Here is an 18733-nt window from a genome sequence, read left to right as displayed (position 1 = left end):
AGATGTTCAGCTTTGTTTATATAAAAAAAACTGAACGTTTTGATGGAACCAGCTGACAATCAATGCGAATTTGAACGCTTTGTTTCAAAAGCCACAAATAAAACCAAATCCAATTGACAATTTAAACATAAAACTTTATTCAATAAATGAAAAATTCTTTAAGGCATTTGAACATTTACATTCGATTATTTAAAAAAAAGCAATAAAAAAATATCATATCTTTTTCGTGACGTAGGAATTCGGCAATAAACTTAAATGAAACTAACTGATCTGGGCATATGTGTTTTTAAATGGATCTTTGTTGCTCTCTCTCTCTTCCTTTTTCTAATATTTATGTCTTTTCAAAGCATAAAACAATATGAAATAAAATTATCTGTAAAAATTAGTGGAAAAATACAAGAAAATCGAGTTAATCAATCGTACGACAAAAAAAAATACGAATTTCCAGAACAAAATAAATTAAAAGTTGCTTCCCTCACGCTTAACCAATGAATATTACATCGAATTACACTTACTAGATTTTATTGAGCTACTTTTCAATTCGCTTAGTTTTTCTTTAATTTTTCTCTCTTTTTTTTTTAGCTTAACACGACTGAGTACCTATGCATCAACTGTAAATATAATAATGCTTTGTAAATATTTTCAGGTTACTTGTTTTAGATGAGATTCTTCTCGTATTTTCCACTAGCAAAGATTGCGCTACGCATCCCACTTATATTTTCTTCGGATCGAAGGCAATGTTCGATTTCTACTTTATATTTTGTTAATTTGTTTTTCATAGTAGTAGTAGTAGCCACCATTTGGAATAATGCGTTGAGTTTTGATAAGCTCATAACTGTTCGCGCTGTAAAAATTGATGTGAGTGTGTTGTGTGTAGGTGATATGACTGAACTTAAATTGCGGTTGCTTTTCGCAGCGATGGTTGTTCACTGGGTAGAGTGTCGTCCATGTCATTGGTGACACTCAATCTGGAGGCATTCAAACTGCCATTTAGACTTTTGAGGCTGGGCGATGCGGATTTCTGCACGGTGCTTATGTACGATTGCTTACGGCGCGGTTGGTGCTGTTGATGTGGTGGTGGCATTATCTCTTGACAGGCTTTCAACTTGGCGGCCATTATCTGTTGTGCATATTCAAAACGCAAAAAATATCAATGTTGTTAGTTGTGAGGATGGAAGAGCAAAAACCCTGTAGGTTTGAAGTTCAAGTGGTTTAAAAAAAAAAATGAACTTGAGACAGAAAAACTCAAGCAAAAAAGATTGAATTAAATTTACAAAACAAATGCTATGAAATGAACGAAAAAGGGGGTGTAAACAAATTATAAATGGATTAATGATGAAGAATTGAGGTGAGTATATACCGCATTCCGCATTCGATTAATTCTATGACTAGAATTCAGTTCGTATTAGATTAATGTAAATTGGTTCATCAATTCGTTCACATCTCAAATGCAATAAAATTGGCAATTAAACAAAAGTAGGTGTTAGTACCTTGACCGTAGTCTATTATATGAGCTGCTATGATGAGTGCTGAGTGTTAGTCAAAAATCGTTTAGCTAGAGGAGCTTATACAAAATGTAAATATGGTATGAGTCGATTGAGTCAAGCTCTTGTGAAGCGAAGTAATTTGATATATATGAGCAAAATTAGCGGCTGAACAAAAATTCAAACCTTTTGATAGTTGATCATGCGGCGATGGCGCATCGTAGGAATTGGCTTGATTTGGAACTGATACGGTATGCATTTTATCACAATTGACAAGGTTTAAATGACTAGTTGATTTGGAATTTCTGCCGTTAAAAACGTTCGGCCATTGGAACGATTGAAATAAACGCGATGTGGGTCTTTGACTGCCTTCGTCAATCGAATGATTATTGGAGCCGTAGTCCGTGTCAAGTAAATCGGTGGATTTTGACGATGAACGAACGAAATTTGTTTGCAATGAATGTGTAGATGATGTGGCCGATTGTGACGGCAGCGGCGGCGGTTTTATTGGTGACGGAGGTGGTGGTGTCATTTGTTTGGGACATACACAACGGAATTTCAATTTATCACATGTCGGACAGAGTAATTTACTTAACTGCAATTGGATTTTTTGCTAATGTCAACAAATCGTGAAAGAAAATAATAATGTTGATAACAGAACAGGGGGGAACAGACAATAATGGTGGTAAAACAATAAGATAAGACTTTCGATAGAATGGAAAGGAAAGAAGAACTACAGAAATGGGAAACAAGTTACGGCATTTGCAACTTTGAAATCGTTCATGGTCTATCCGAAGACAAGAGAAACCACAAATTATTCTTGGTGCGCAAAAGCAGCGTGTAAAATTCGGAAGAAAAAGCATATTTGAAATAGCGAAAACCGGAACAAATACAAATCGAAACTCAAACGAATCAAAAGAAAAAAGCGTTTAGAGTGAGTTTGGACAGGGGAAACTAGGCTTACGTCTATCCGTCTCAGGGAATCTGCGATAATGTTGAAGGCCTTCTGACTAGCTATCGGCGGTGAGTTTCCATTCAGGATATTATCGGAATCTGTGCGAAAGAACAAAAATTACACAAGGTTGAAAATATTTCGACGCAAAATTTGTGTCAACAAAACAATAGTAATCAACTTACGTATTGGTGGTTTCTCAGTTGGATTTGTTGAATTCGCGGGAGTTTTGACTTTCATCTCTTGTTTCAAATCTGTTGAAAAGTGAAAACAATAAACGAGATAAAAATGTTTACTTGTTTCGTCACTGTTAATTTGTGTATTTCCTTGAGCATGGTCGTAAATCACTTACCTCGTAGTTCGTCCAAAACACGTTGATGTTTGACTGTCAAACTCTCCTTATCCTCTACTTCTAACTCTAGGAATTCATTTTTTTCATACGCTTGGTTCAGCATGGTCTCCAGATCCGACACTGTCGCTGCCACAACACGATTTGCCCGTTCTAAATCATCGTTTTTCTGTTCAACCTCGCGGGTGTGCTTTCGCAACTGTTCAAATTCTTTATTCAACTGTGTATGTCTATTCTCCAATGAGTTGTAGTCCACTTCAAAGTTGGAAATTTTCTTCTACATAACAAAAACAAACAGAAACAACACACACAACACATTGTATTTCGTAATAATAACGGTGCTTCTTCTGGTGAAATCATGAATATATTATGATAAAATGAAAGCGATTGTATCGAATGATAATGAATTCTTTTCATTCTTACCCGTAGCGATTCGTTATCAGTTTGTAGTTGATCGAGTGAATGTTTTAAGTCTTGGATATTTTTCTCACGTTGCTCCAGACATGTCTCTAGTTCAGCTTCCAGCTGCTGTGAATTCTCTTCGAACTCGCCATATTCTTGTTTGACGTCGATTAATTTCTGTCTGGTTACATTATAGCGCTCCTTCCAGTATGCACACTCCTCGTCGATCGATTCAAATGACGGCACCGGAGGCTCTTTGAACGAGTCATCCATGATTTCGTGATTGGGGGTATTACGGTGCGAGTGACGACAATCGTTTACGTTATGCGGTATCTGTCACAAAGTTCAACACTTTCGCTCAAAGTGAATGTTTATTTGGCTTGTCTTCAATAAACAAACATCTATGGCAAGTTGATCGCTTTGACCTGTCGAACAAAGAACAAAAATGTTGTTTAAAACACAAACTAAAACTTTACACATACACTCACACACACGCAAGCACAATAAAATATTTGAGATATGTTCAAGTTGACTACGCAATCGATGCAAATGAATAGAGAAAAATATGTAGAAATAGCAAATGTAGCAGCACTCTTGGCATCTGTCAAACTGCGCGATTGTAAATATTGAACGAAACAAAGTGACCAAAAACTATGAATTTCGAAATGTTATTGACACAAACACGATACTGAAGTACTTGGGCTAAATCAAACTAAAGAAAATGGGCAATATTAGCCCACGTCAAAAATGACTCGATCGAAATTAACGCGAGTTGTGAAGGACACAATTGCTTATATACGTATATCAAACAGAAGTCGTACTAATGCGTATATATCGATACACAGCTGAGACGAAAAAATGCTTTCTCTACGAATTGTCGCCAGTTTATGTTGACAAAAAAAACGCGCAGACGATTTAATTAGATGAAAACGTTTTGTTACCAGAACAGGATTTTCTGCTCAAAACGCAAAAAAAAGTGGGAGAACACACAGTAATATCTTGAACAATCACACAAATCAAAGGTACAGCTTATTCACTTTGCCATCCACAACTAAATGAAAATATATCATCGCCACAGCTTTTCTATGTGTCAAACATATCGAACAAAATGAATAGTGTCGTCCAATGTGAAATTAGCTGCGAATGCTTTCTACTACTGCTGTTCGAACGAACGGTTTCTTTTTTTCTGTTTCGAAATTCAAACTGAGTAGTCTACACGTCTCGAAACCGTCTAGGGTACGTCCAGTAATCTAACCAAATTGCACGGTTACAAGAATCTATTTACTTGAATTTTATGATGGAAACACGGATTTTTTTTTCATAAATTTTTGGGAAAAATTGCTAAAATCTTTAAAATGACAACAATTTTGTATTACGTTAAGAATTAAAAATTGTTTTTGAAGAAAATTTAAAGCGACAGCGTAACGAATTGGCATTTGAATCAATCGATCGATACAATGAATACTTTGATATAACCTTAAATCGTAATAAATAATACACTTTTTGACTTCCTTAAGATGAAATCAAATTTTGACAAAATCACACTCAAATTTATGCCAATTCGTTCAAACAACATTAGCAACGGAATGAATGTTCGAAATGATGGTTTTCGAACATTTCAACAATGTACGATATTTTGTTGGTGAGAGTGAGTTCGCTCGATAAGCTAGGCACCAAATGTCAAGCGCATATGTGCACACACATAGATACTCGTAGAAAAGAAACCGAACGCAGCTTAAGGGACATACGAAGCACTTTTTCCGATGAACGATCTAGCAAGAGAAGAAAGAAGAAGAAGAAGAAGACGAAGGAGGAGGTGGAAAAGACGGAGAGCGCGAGCAATGACTGTGTGCAAAATGTCTACCACTGAGCAGTTGTGGTAGTAGTGAGCTGTGTGCCATCAACGCAAACGTACGACTTTCTACACACGTTCTACTTCACTGTTTTACTTCATTTTTTTTGTCTTTATATGACAAAAAAAATCAAAAAAAGACATTTTCACAAAAAATAATTGATTCATTTAGTACAAAAACGAGGCAAGTCAATTTTAGCTTGCTTAATTGCAAAACAAAGAACATTTAGATATAATTGTATTGTGTGTAATTCTGAGAGTTCTAACTAAAGAACGGATTTTGGTGCAAGATTAAGTGAATTTTTAATTTGATTCAGTGACGAAGCGTCATGTCAAATACAATTCCAAATATCGGTGATATCAATTCACAGCACAATAAGCAATTGAACGTAAGTAAAGAACCGAGTAATCAGCTTTTATTAATCGTTTAAATATTTTTTTTTGACTCAAGGCCCCTGGATTATACACATCATATTTTTTTTGTCTTCTTCATCATTCTGATTTTTTTTTTTCGCTTTGAAATTTCATTTTTGAAACATTTGCACATCCGTCGTTGTCAAGAAAAAAAAATATATAAAGCATTACGAATCTCGTGTGTATGTGATATTTTCGGATTTCACCTAATGACTTTCTCATTTCGAGTACAGCCACCAAGGAAAATATTATAATGATAGAGATAGCGATACAGTTGACGAGAGAGCAAAACATTTCCATTATTACTCTTTTTTTTTCCTCCATTCGTTCATTCATTTTATTGGAATTTTAAAATCGAGCCAAATTATTTGCTTTTGCTCCGCATTGAAATTGTTGTAGAAGTGTGTATTTGCATATAGTTTTTGTTGTTGCTGTTGCATGAAATGAAATTAATAGATTAAATATTGATATAGTGCCTGAACGAAGTAAAAAAAAACCAACGACAACGACGATAAATTCCTTCTTGTTCCGAAAAACAGACAACGACCCTGCATATCAGTAGCGTACGAATGTGTATGTGAATGTGTATTCGTTTGCGGAGCATTGTTGTGTTAGTGTGCGTTCAAGAGATTTCGATTGTATTTGTGTGCAATATGAGATTCAAACCGTACGGATTGTGTGGAACCTACTTCTCTTTCTCGAAGTTGTTACGATATTGTGCGTATGTGTAAGAATGTTCGGTGTGTGTTCAAAATCTAAACTCGTAGTTTACTTTTCTCTCGCGTACATACATACCTTCTGTCTCTGTACATGTTCCATCATCATGGTTCTCTCTCTCTCTCTATCTGTGTGTTTGACTACACCATAGTCTGTTTATCTTTGTGCGTCCCTGTGTGTATTCGCACCGTTGTACTACCAACTATGTACACACATAGATATATGTATATACGTTTAGTATACATAACGACGTATGCGATGCGTATGCGATGGTTGTCTGTGTGTGCGTGAATAATTTATTACTTTCCTTTAGCCTGATATTTTCTTTTTAAAATTTCATTATCGATTTTTCAGTCAAATAAAATTATTTAGAATTTTAGAGTGACTCCGCGTAGCGAGCTTAGCTCACTCGCGATAGATGGATGGATGGTTCCGTTCGATGGATGAATGAATGTATGTATGCTATGTGTGTGTGATAGAGAAACAGTAAGCATGCATTGTTGTATGGAATATTTACATTTCGGCTACGCCGTGCTCAGTATCTCTCTTTCTCCTTCGCTCGCACTGCTCCGTGTGTGCATACACAATTTTTTCTTCCTCTTCTTATTATTTGTATTTTCATATTACTCGATTCAATGTTTTCTTCCAATCCAAATGTTTGTATCGGCTACGAACTGTACTTCTCACTCTGTGTGTCTCTCGATTCGGGTAATGTACTTGTACTTATTAGATAAAAATGAAACTCGCGCACTTCACTCGTACACACAGCGAATGAGCAAGCGAGCGAGCGAACGAATGAACGAATGAACGAACGCTTTGGACGTACGTGTATTTGAGCCATATTTGAACATTTCGACGTATTTCGAAGTATTTGAAAAATTATTGTGTATATGCTCTAGAGGAGTGAGATTTAGAACGGGATAGGAATAGGGACAGTGAACGAGTAAGAATGTGTAGTTGAAATATTGAATGGTAGAAGGAGTGAATCATAACCAATGAATTACAAACATCCACAACAAAATAGAAAATACTTTTTTATGATTACTATTACTTTTTTTAGGGGATCGCTTTTTATTCTTCTTCTTCTTTTTCTTCTTCACTAGTTCACAACTAGCGAGCTTCCACTTTGTACTCATTTTAACTCAACTTCAATTTCAACTTCAACTTATTTTTCAAAAAACTTGCTCGTCATTTTCCCAATCTTTGTGTATGCTCTGCTGCTATGTATGCGCCGTACCGATATCGGTGATGGTGGAGGTGGTTTTCCGCCTGGGCTCTCGGAACATGAATATGAGATTGAGCATGAGTAATGTTCGCGGCGAGGCGGTAGGAGTGAGGCAAAATGTTATTAGTCTAAAGAAAACACAGCACGAAATGCAATCAGAAAATTTTCCTTTAGTTTTCAAAATGGTCATAGATTGATAAATGAATGTCCTAGAATGAAAACGCAACTTCTATTCACAACACATATAAGTGAATCAAAAATAAAAAATTTATTGAAATGAAACAACACAATCGAATTTTTTCAAAGAGTAACAACAAAAAAGATTTTTTTAAAGTGTAACATCGGTATGTTGTTACACTTACTACATACAGATGTTACACTTTAAAAAAATCTTTTTTGTTGTTACACTTTGAAAAAATTCGATTTTGCTGTTTCATTTCAATAAATTTTTTATTTTTGTTTCACTTATATGTGTTGTGAATAGAAGTTGCGTTTTCATTCTCGGACATTCAAATGTTGTTTGGAATAAATTTTACAATGGGCAGAGGGAACGAGAGAAATAGAGAGAAAACGGGATAGAGAGAAAAAGTTTATAAAGTTTGCGAAGAGTTTCCGTTTTTCGAACGGACGATGCAATTCGTTTGCCATCACTCTTATTCGTTCAGTTGATTCGTTTTATGTGCCTGTCGTTCATTACTACAATTTCCATCATTTCTAATTTTAAAGTAACGAATAACAACAAAGAGAAAAGAAATTAAAATAAGAAGAAAAAACAAAGAAGAAGAAGAAGAAGAAGACGAGGCAGCAGCAGCAGCAGAGAAAAAATAACGAAAAATAAGTAAAAAAAAGAAGAAGAAGAAGAAGAAAAATATTGAATTTAGTTTTATGACATCGGTCGTAAACGCGTCTTAATTGAAGCGATAAAAAGAGCTTAACGTGTCGGATTACTTTGAAATGAATGTTAGTATGTATACTTTACTGTACATAGTAGAGAGATATTGTTTGTAACAATGAACGCAAGGAGGGAGCATAGTGAGCGAGTGAGTGAGCGAGCGAGTCAAGGAGAAGAGAAGAGTATGGAAAAAGTAAATAATTATTAATTAGATTTGTGCATTTGTAGTTGTTGGTTCGTTTGCGCGCTGCTTGATAAATTCTCCAGTGTGCTGTGTGTGCTCGACTTTTTTCCGTTCCTCCGTTGGCTCTATGCGTGTACTCCATGTATTCATTCTTATTGTTTGTGCGCTTGTATGTGTGTGTTGTGTATGTGTCGATGTTTGGATTCGTGTGTGTGTGTGCGAGTGTACATATGATGTACATATGTATGCAGCACATTTATGTATTCGAACGAGTGAAATAATAAACTCAATTTATATTGGATTTCTATTTACATTAGAAGAGCCCGTTTTGTGGATAAAATGCTTTACTCACAGTTCACTGTTCACTGTTGTATCATTAGCCGTGCTCTGTGTACATCTGTATGACGAACGAATTTATACGTATATTGTGTGTGCTGTGTTTGAGATAGAGAGTGTGTGTGTGTGTTTTATGTACTTAGAGTTATGTATGTAAAAGAAACCAATAAAATACTTTTCAAAACATTAATTAAAATTGATTGAAGTAAAATTTCAGATTAATTATGCATTGTAAAGTTAGTCGATAAGTTCGCGTTGCCGATGCGAGTCAGTCGGTTGTGTATGTGTATTTGTGTGAATGTGTGTCTGTATCTATGCGTGTATGTATGCTTTAATTGTGTACATTTTCGGCGTAGAAAGAAAGAAGAGAACTAAAAATAAATCCAATTTTGAGTCTATTTTTTGAACTTTACTAATGGAAAATTCTAATCACTGTGTTTTCGTTCGTCTTCGACTGAACTAACTGAACCTTTTGTTTCTTTTTTGGGCATGTAATTTGTATTTGGTTCTCAATCCGTTTAGACATTCCACGCGCCATCATTCGGTGACGACGATTTCGACGTGAGTTCGATGCAAATGATGCAACAAACACATCAAATGGATCAGTATCATCCAATGCCAATACCCCCACAACAAATGCAAGACCAACAATATATGTGGCAACAGCAGCAGGAAGCTAATCAGAGAAATTTTGCGGCACCCCCCAGCAACATGAACATGGCAATGTACAATAGCCCGATGATGGATCCGCAAATGCACTATCTAAATGTAAGTCATTTTTCTTCATTTTATTTCTCGCTCGTCTTTATTTTAATTTAATTGCCATGAATTATTTATTGATTTTTTTCCCTGAAAATTAAATCCACCTCGGCTGTGGCATTTATAGGGAGACCCAGTTTATAATCATCAGGGCCAGCCCCCAAATCATAATCACATGCAGCAAATGCAGCCCCGTCCAGTACCAGCCCAGGGTCCGCCACCACAACAAATGCATTACCAACCAACACAACAGGTACTATTCCATTTTCTTTTCTCCAAATCCAATCGCAAACCCAGTCCCCAGCGTAAATCATCATTTTTCATTTTATTAATAGTCTCTCTCGCTGTAGTTATGTTCTTCAACGGAACACTCAATAATAATATGTACTCGTCAACGATGAGGGAATAAACAATTTCCATTCCCATTCTATGTATAGTTTATTGGTAAAATTAAACTTCAGCGCAACATATAGTGTTTGTTGTATATATCTGTGTGCATTGTATGTAAAAGAAGTTACTTTTCTACCATTAGATTCGAGGAAAATGACATTTACAATCACGAACGTGGATAAATTATTATTATTGACTATTCTGCTGCAGACATATTGAAAAGTAATAATTCATGAAACCATTTAAATCTAACCTCTTTCTTTGTGTCTCTTTGTCTTTCTTTGACGCTGTTTTATTTCTGTCTATTTCGATACGAATGACGAGCAGTCGCAGGATCAAATGCTAATGATGCCTCCACCCTATAAGTCGCCACCAATGAATGCACAACCACCACAATCACAAATTATGAGCAGCCCAACGGCTCATCAAATCAATCAGTCTCCGCATTATGGCGTCCCTACAGAAAACGGTACAACTAGTGAAGATAGCGATGGTAAGTATCACTTACTAAGTGATTTTCAAGTGAAAACGTGAGTCAGTAATGCGAATGGCAAACTTTCGACCAATTACGAAAGTGAGAAATTTTTTAGTTTATTAAGCTGAATTCGGTTTTGTGTGCAAAAGCACACGATTTCTGTATTGTAATGGATAACTTTGTCGTATTGTACTGTATTGTAGTGTACACACAATATCTTATCTTTTACGATTTCCGTTCGAAAAATTACTGAAACGTTAAGATGTTTAGAGTTGAATTTGACTTTGAATTTTATGGTAAATCTAACCCATTTACAATAAGTTGAAAGACGATTCTGATTCGGCAATTCTTTTTAGTACAAATTAAAATCGACTAATGTCTTTGTTCGCTTTTTTCTCTCTCTCTCCCCGGCCATTACAGGTAGTGTTAATACATTGAAACGACCTTCGCCCGAACCATTGAACGAATCACCATCGAAAGGTGGAAAGGCGTCAGCGACGGCACCGAAAAAACCGAAGCCACCGCGAAAGAAGAAGAAGAAAGATCCAAATGAACCAACGAAACCCGTATCAGCGTATGCATTATTCTTTCGTGATACACAAGCAGCTATCAAAGGGCAAAATCCAAATGCCTCATTTGGTGAAGTATCGACAATAGTGGCATCAATGTGGGATGGTTTGGCACACGAGCACAAGGAGGTGTACAAGAAGAAAACGGAAGTGGCTAAGAAGGAGTATTTGAAAACGTTGGCCGTATATCGTGCAAGCATTGTATCCAAAGGCAATGATGTTGATTCAAATAAACCATCAACACCGACTGGTACCATATCGCCCCAGAATCAATCGGTTCAACAGGCGAACAGTACGCAGCAATCGCCTCAGAGTCTTCCAAATCCACAAGCATCGACTCAACAACAACAACAGCAACAACAATCATCGCAGGTGAAGCCAAACTCACCGATTCAGCCCCAGTTATCAAATCAGCCAAATGCAAATATGAATCAACAACCGTATTTAACACCACAGCAGCAGCAGCAACAACAACAACAGCAACAGCACCAGCAACAACAGGCTGGACAACAAACGTCTATGCCACCTCAATCGTCGCCATATCAACAAACATACAACCCTCCTACGAATGCATACAAATCGCCACCGAATCCAAATCAAATCGATTACAATAGTATGAATATGTCAATGCCCCACAATCAATTGTCGCCAATTCATCAAAACGTTCCACAAAATCATCAAATGCAAATGCAACACATGGGACATCCACAGCAGCAAGTTCCAATGGTTCGATACGGTTATGAGCAGCAAGGGCCACCACCACAGCAAGGGCCACCGCAACAGCCACCACCGCCACCACACAATATCCCAATGGATCCGTACAGTTCGTCACCAAATCATGGGAATCTACAGCAGCAGCCACCGCCACCAATGCATCAGATCCCAACACACCATCAGCCCTATGGAAGTGAAGGTGGTTACAACATTCATGCAAATGATGTTAGCAATCAAAATTTTAATTCATTCCAATTAAATCAACAGCCCACAACTACTATGGTTCTACACAATATGCCACCCAACCAATTGCAGGAAATGCAAACGGCAACACCTATGCCCCAGCAATGCATACGAGCTGGATGTCAAAATACGGCCATTGCGCACAAGGACTGGGAAGATGAATACTGCTCCAATCACTGCGTGGTTTTGCACTGTAGAAACGTTTTCTCAAATTGGGTGCAATCGAATAATGCTACATCGATCAACCCGCAACAGAACTTTTCTGTGAAATAGTGTCATCATTGAAATCATCTCGTGTGTCATAGCCTAGCTGACTACAAGAGAGGAAAACTTCTATACCATTACAAAACAAACAAACACACAAAAAAAAATTACGCAAAACAAAACAAATCAAGAGGGGAAAAAAAGAGAAAAACACGTACACAACTTCTTTGATGTGAGAGAATGATCGAAATTGTCGACGATTTAGCGCAACTTGAACGTATCAATATTTATGGCCATTGCAATAATACGAATGAAGCATACACTGACAACCATTAAAATCCACACCGCTGTCTTCTGTCTTTCTTTTTCATTCTCTCTCACTCTCTGGTTGGTACATTTGTCGCGTTTTTTCCTTCTTTTCTTTTTATTTGAACCTGCTTCATTCGGAAAACTGTAAAAAGAATTCTCGTTTTTTTGTATCATGTTTTTGTTGATCATAGTCGTACACTGTGTGCTACAAATTCGCATTATTGTGCTATTGCCAACCTAAATAAATAAATAAAAAACTACATAGCAGTGCATCACATCACATCGGAGAAGACAACTACTTCAACGAAGATTGTTGCACCGTAACAAAAAAAAAAACAAAACGTTAAACTATCCATTTTATCGACAAAAATATTTAAGGATTTTTAAGAAATATTGTAATTTTCTTAATAAAAATTATTATTATAATTGAATAGCAATTAATCTCAAACAATTGGTTTATTGTTTATTTTTTATTTTTATTTTTTTAATTTGTTCGTTCATTCGTTCGTTTTGGATATCGAGTTGAATGAACCAGTAAATTAGCCAAAAAGGTGAAAAATTTACATAGGAAATGTCAAACTTTGTTACGGAATTGAAGAAGAAAAAAAAATACACACAATAAACAAAAGTCTCTTTGGACTGGATTCGAATACCGACTGTCATAAAAAAATTGCTGTCTGAAAAGCACCAGTGAATTTTTATCGACAAAATAAAGATCAAACAGTTGATAAAGAATTTGAATTTGCGTTTTTTATTTCATTACACTCTTGAAATGCGTCGTTTTTTAATTTGATTCTTTATTTTTGTTATGGGAAAAGTAAAAGTTATTTTTTTTTCATACATTGCGCGTCCATACAAAGTTCAATTTTCACATTTAAATTAACATGGTAACATTTGGTTTTGTGTTCGTTTGTCAAGTCATGTTAAATGTTGCAAAATTGAAATCCGACCATGGAACACTCATTTTCATTTCCCTCCGTTCCAATAGTTAATTAAATTTGGAGAAAAATTGCATACAGAGATACGTGGAACGAACAAAAAACACCGTGTTGTCATTCGAAACTTTTGTCTGATTCTATTTGAATAGAACACAGATGACAAAATAATGGAACATTTACACACAAAAATGTATAAATAGAACTCGTTTCTAATAGACGCAAGTGTTCTTATGTTCAGAATCGAACAAAAGGCCCCCTTCCAAAATGACTCAACACAGCGATTGTTTTAAAATTTGCCACTCATGAATCATAAATTGAGAGTTGAAACCAAATATTCAATACTATAAATATTGATGTGGATTGTTCTATTAAAATAACATTGGCAGAGTCGCATTGTCTCGATTCGAAATGAAATTTTATTCCTCATCTGCTGTCACTCTTGCATGTGACATGTGAATCAACCACATTGTTCGTCTCGCGCGCTTGCAATCGTCCGACCGTAGTTTCAAGAACGCTGTTTACCACGACACATACATAGCCTCGCTAGCGCAGTAGGTAGCGCGTCAGTCTCATAATCAAAAATGTAGGGGTAATCTGAAGGTCGTGAGTTCGATCCTCACGCGGGGCATCTATTTTTTTTTATTCATTCGTAGTTTGGATGTTGACTTTGTCGCTTTTACGAATGTATTTTCAAAATGGATTTTTTATTATTTCCTTTCACTGAAACAAATCAAATAAACATTCTTCTACATGATTTTTAATGTTCTATGAAGAACATATAGATGTGTGTAGTGTTTACTTAAGAGAGTCAATATTTGTATTTTGATAAAATACCTTTTTTATTGCATATTACTTTTCCAATTGTCAACAATTAAAAAAGAAAAATACGACTCGTGTCTTCTCAATTTATTTTCGAAAGAAAAGGTTGATTTAAAAAAAAACATCCGAAATAGAATCATACATTTTGGTTCATAATACTTTTATTTTATCTAACATTGCCAAGTTGCGGTTGATTTTAGTGAATTCGATTCACAGGACAAAAAAAGTACAAGAATAGCTTCTTATTTCATTAAAAGAAACCCGAATTTTTGTAAAGTTGGTATGAATTACTTGAATTACTCATACATCTGTTGGGTATGTGACACCGAGTTGCTTGAAAATTTCGTCTTCGATGCGAGCAATAAACAAGCTTTCATTGTGAGTAGCATAATCGCCTTCTTTCTTGCCTTCGTGGATGTATTTACGTACTTCGTAGGCCTCATACCTCGCCAGCACTGTTGAGTAAATTGAAGTCGTACTTTCCCTTTGGAAATGGCCAGCTTTTTTCGGATCCATCAAACATCAATGACCGAGGTAGGACACCAAAATATCGGAACCTATGAAAAAAAAGTGAGAGCAGTGCAAATAAAACTAATGGTCACAAGACATCTTTAGTGCGCACATGACCTACCGTCTTTTTGCCCCTTGTTCCAATAATTTCGGCTCGGTTTTTCAAAGTCTTTAAACACTTTTAAGTTGGCTACTTTATTGTCGCCGTATTTGACTTTTGCAGACACTTCCAGATCGACTCTTTCCTTGGTGGGAGTTGCTTTGAGTGCGGCGATTGATTTTGCTTGTTGGAACACCCATTGGCTGAACTGGATTTCATCCACCCCAATATCCAACACGGTTCCGCCGCCCAATTCCTTCTTCCCATTGAAAAGAACAGAAGAAATCAACATCAATGATAAGCAATTTGAAGAAGGAACGCAATGGAAATTGATCCAAATTTTACTCACGAAATTCGATCGATATGATGTGCGGCATGTCCAGATCGGACCACCCGTTTGGCCTCCAAGTCGTTTCTGACAGACAGACAGATACACATCAATTTTTTTATATATAGATTGATAATAACATTTATTCATTCATTTCACATTCTTTATTAAATACACAAGAAAACATTACTGAAAAATATCATTAGGGAAGAAAACCAATTATCGAATATAGAGGATGATTTTGATAAAATTGTTTACGGAAAATTATTTTCGATTTTGATGGTTAAATGATTTTGGCTCATTGGGAAATCGTCTAAAATCATTAGAAAAACGTCTAAAAAAAAGTGAAAAAAACATCTAAAGAATTTGTCAAAAGAATCGATAAAATCGTCTAAAGAAATAGAAAAATTTATATTTTTTTAGACGATTTTACACATTTTCAGAAGAAAAACATTTCTTCCAATGATTTTTATTGAATCATCGAATGTTTAGGAATTACGTTCAATTTACTTTCATTATAACTAATTTGTAACTAATTCTATGATGTAATCAATTGTCACTTGCTCCTCTTTTCTGACTACATAGTGGCCTTTGCTCTCCCCATACAATTTAGGTGAATCGACTGTACAATATAGGATCAGTACAGTTGGGTGTTGAGTGTGAAACTTTTCCATGTATGGTTTTTCAGAAAAGTAAATGCCTTCTTTAGCACGCTTAGTTTCCGGTTGTTTAACATCTGGTAGATTTGATCCAATGCGTAGACCGTCTTTCAAAATGTTTAACATTTGATTGCAGTAAGTGGAATGAAATAGCCTCATAGCTGATCCGGATGTGAGATTGGATTTTGCCTCACATTTTTCCACCTTGAAAATATTTTTAACATCATAACATTTTAAGTCTGCAAAACTCTCCTTCATGTTTTCATAATCAGTATTTTGCTTTGGTTCCGATATTTTTATTCTGAGAAACTGTTCACAGAAGTGGTGTAGAGAATCCTCTCCACTGTCTATTGCTTTGTACAATGCTTCTACTACATTTTGTAGTTTGTCAAGCATGATTTTCTTAGCCGTTTTATTTTCCGGCACAAACTTCATCGGGATTAGTTTGAAAAGTTCTTGAAATTTTTTTTCGTCATCAGTGTACTGGTTTAGAATTTCTCTAGCTATAGGAAACACTTTCAAATCCAATATGCCAAAAGGCATGTATTCTCTGAGCACAAATTTGATGAATTCCCAAGTTGAATTTTTGAGGTATAAGGCTGGTCCGTTTACCAAAAAGTGATCGTATTCGAATAAACATTTTACATGATGAATTTTCGTTCCATTTTCTGATTTCAATGCTCGTTCGTATATACGTTCGTTGTAATAAGAAAATTTGTTTGAATCGGTAAAACACCTATAATATTTTCTACAAAAGTATTTAATAATCGCATATTAAACATTGACATTGATAGAACGAAATAAAAACATGTATTTGTTAAAACTCACTTTCCATTCTCCTCGTATATGATGTATTTCTTCATTTGTTTTCTGTCACTATTCACTTTTTTATTTTTTTCGTCAGAGTACAATTCGATAGCAAACACATGAAATTCAATAATTTTTTTCATTTTTCCTTCTTTCAGTTTAAATCACAAAAATTAAATTAAATTATTCCAAAGTCTCTCTTCTTCTCAAATGCCAATTTGTAAGTGGAACGCAGTTAAATGCAAACTTGCAATTCTCCTATGCATTTTAATCCAGTTCTATTTTTATCTATTCCAAACGTGTTTTTCAAAGTATTGATATGTGATGTAAATGTATTTTTTTCTGTACTATGTAATTAGGGAATTTTTATCGTTAGACTGTGTATAAGTTACATTTTATCACGTACTCGTTTATTAATCTTCGCTTATTTCGTATTCTTAAACATACAATCATACATTGTATACGAGATACGTAGAAGACTTGATTTAAATTTCGATAAATTTCTAAACTAATAAACATCCGAATTAACAAAAACTGATTTTGTTTGATCAAAACCATAATATGACGTTTATATTTTTATAAATCTGAAGAATTTATTCGCTTGTCGACCAGAATTAAGTTAATGCTATTGCCTTTAATTTATATATGTTGGTTTACGGTTAAACGTTCCATGAAAATCATTCCTTGACAAACGAATTTGGCATTGAAATACGTTTAAAAATAAAATGCACGTAATAACAGCGCATAAGAATCGTTGCAAACGATCCAAATTTATCTTATCTACATCACTTCTATTATAAAGCGCACTTTCAATATAAAGTGATAACAAATATTTGGACATCAATCGATCGAATTGCAACACACGTGGGAATAGATTAATCGTGCAACTTACCGGTTCGTTGCATAACTTCTACAAATCAAATAGTGATTGAATCATATAAAGTGGTTTTGATTCCTAGAAAAAATCATGATATTTCGTTTAATTTTAAAATCAATTCAAACCATTTTTATGGGTGCTATAAAGTGATAAGAAAGAAAATGTCCAGGAATTCAATGGTTTTTTTAAATATTCTTCTTTTATTCTCGGGTTGTTTGTTTTCAATTGAATATTTATAATTTTAGGTTATATTGGTAATATCTTAAACCATCCAAATTTTAACAATTTAACAAATAGACTAACTTTCTGCAAAACTTTGAAGGGTTACTTTGTTTTTTATATCATATTTGAGAAGATCACGAAAAAAACTTCCGATATATAATATAGTCAATATGACTTATTTGTATTTTTTCAGAAAAGTCGTTTATTTCAAGACTATGTTACAATTTGGATGGTTTACGATAACCATTTCGGAAAAAGGCAAAATGCGAAAACCGTTGACTGTCCCAACAAAGGCGGATAGTTTCAGAAAACTTCAAATGGACATGAAATGGCGTTGCACTCTAATGATACTGAATCAAGTACCACTCAACATAACAATCCTAATAATTCGTTTTCTATTCCTTTTCTGAGTTTTTTTCAGAATATATGCTGTTTTAATGTCAATTTTACGAGTTCTTAACGATGTAATAATCTTGTCCATCTTCATCGGTTAAGTAGCCAACAGCCAAAACACTGTGATCGATATTCCTGACTGCGGTCACTATATATTTTATTTTTATTTTAATAAACACCGCCAAGCTCTGGCTGAATATAATGTGGGTTTTTGATTAAGGTTTGGCCGGAAAAGAGTGCAAGACTGTTACATATTTAAAATAATAAACATTTAGTAGCGATAATTTTTCATAACTATCAGTTCTCGCCTCGTTAAAAACCTGGCTCTTTTCATACATCATGCGGTATTCACAATATTAGGAACATGAAAACGAAAAAACAGTCATACAACCAAGATGGAAATGCTTGATATGGCAAACGGTCCATATAGTCTATGGCAAACGGTCCATGATAACCTTTGGTAAACGTTTCCAAAGGAACAAAGGCTATGTGAAGCGTTTAATTACACGTTTAATTTGAGACTCTAGGACAGCAAAAGTCGTCGCTCAATTTATACCGGTGGATAAATTGACGAGAAGTTTTACGTCTTAAAGGCAGATCCATGTTGATT

General features: G+C 35.1%; 3 protein-coding genes, 1 long non-coding RNA gene and 1 other non-coding gene across 25 annotated transcripts; 2 read left to right on the top strand and 3 right to left on the bottom strand.

Moving 5' to 3' along the window:
• Positions 1-113: 113 nt before the first annotated feature.
• Positions 114-4340, bottom strand: LOC129567972 (nuclear distribution protein nudE homolog). 11 transcript variants are annotated; one of them, XM_055445392.1, is made up of 7 exons: positions 4225-4317; positions 3209-3612; positions 2789-3062; positions 2622-2690; positions 2449-2537; positions 1671-2097; positions 114-1120 (listed from the first exon to the last, which is right to left on the bottom strand). In XM_055445392.1, the coding sequence occupies exons 2-7, from the start codon at positions 3458-3460 to the stop codon at positions 1047-1049; spliced, it is 1185 nt and encodes a 394-aa protein (XP_055301367.1). In that variant the 5' UTR covers positions 3461-3612; positions 4225-4317; the 3' UTR covers positions 114-1046. The 11 variants fall into 11 exon arrangements, with proteins under 11 accessions (XP_055301367.1, XP_055301368.1, XP_055301365.1 ...); XM_055445393.1 differs by having other exon boundaries at positions 1671-2079; positions 4129-4302; XM_055445390.1 differs by having other exon boundaries at positions 4009-4296.
• A 502-nt stretch (positions 4341-4842) lies between these two features.
• LOC129567968 (TOX high mobility group box family member 4-like) lies at positions 4843-12918 on the top strand. 9 transcript variants are annotated; one of them, XM_055445376.1, is made up of 6 exons: positions 4843-5428; positions 9330-9575; positions 9694-9819; positions 10284-10449; positions 10852-11913; positions 11982-12918. In XM_055445376.1, the coding sequence occupies exons 1-6, from the start codon at positions 5369-5371 to the stop codon at positions 12116-12118; spliced, it is 1797 nt and encodes a 598-aa protein (XP_055301351.1). In that variant the 5' UTR covers positions 4843-5368; the 3' UTR covers positions 12119-12918. The 9 variants fall into 9 exon arrangements, with proteins under 9 accessions (XP_055301351.1, XP_055301345.1, XP_055301347.1 ...); XM_055445377.1 differs by lacking the exon at positions 4843-5428 and adding an exon at positions 7966-8355; XM_055445378.1 differs by lacking the exon at positions 4843-5428 and adding an exon at positions 8818-9127.
• A 1027-nt stretch (positions 12919-13945) lies between these two features.
• On the top strand, positions 13946-14036 carry Trnam-cau (transfer RNA methionine (anticodon CAU)). The gene is given in 2 exon segments: positions 13946-13982; positions 14001-14036. It is a non-coding gene; the product is annotated as a tRNA-Met (tRNA).
• Positions 14037-14396: 360 nt separating this feature from the next.
• LOC129567967 (uncharacterized) lies at positions 14397-15263 on the bottom strand. The gene is made up of 3 exons (XR_008687895.1): positions 15187-15263; positions 14859-15096; positions 14397-14784 (listed from the first exon to the last, which is right to left on the bottom strand). It is a non-coding gene; the product is annotated as an uncharacterized LOC129567967 (long non-coding RNA).
• Positions 15264-15380: 117 nt separating this feature from the next.
• On the bottom strand, positions 15381-16874 carry LOC129567966 (uncharacterized). Of its 3 annotated transcripts, none has more exons than XM_055445367.1 (3): positions 16653-16873; positions 16341-16572; positions 15381-16028 (listed from the first exon to the last, which is right to left on the bottom strand). In XM_055445367.1, exons 1-3 carry the CDS (start codon positions 16772-16774, stop codon positions 15687-15689), a joined length of 696 nt encoding a protein of 231 aa, XP_055301342.1. In that variant the 5' UTR covers positions 16775-16873; the 3' UTR covers positions 15381-15686. The 3 variants fall into 3 exon arrangements, with proteins under 3 accessions (XP_055301342.1, XP_055301344.1, XP_055301341.1); XM_055445369.1 differs by having other exon boundaries at positions 16437-16572; XM_055445366.1 differs by having other exon boundaries at positions 15381-16572; positions 16653-16874.
• Positions 16875-18733: the final 1859 nt, after the last annotated feature.

Source organism: Sitodiplosis mosellana, unplaced genomic scaffold (genome assembly GCF_009176505.1).
Source record: "Sitodiplosis mosellana isolate CC-2019 unplaced genomic scaffold, AAFC_SMos_1.0 Smas_scaffold_14, whole genome shotgun sequence".
Classification (NCBI taxonomy): Eukaryota; Metazoa; Arthropoda; class Insecta; order Diptera; family Cecidomyiidae; genus Sitodiplosis; species Sitodiplosis mosellana.
Note: the sequence above shows the minus strand (reverse complement) of the source record. Positions and strands in the feature narration are given on the sequence as shown.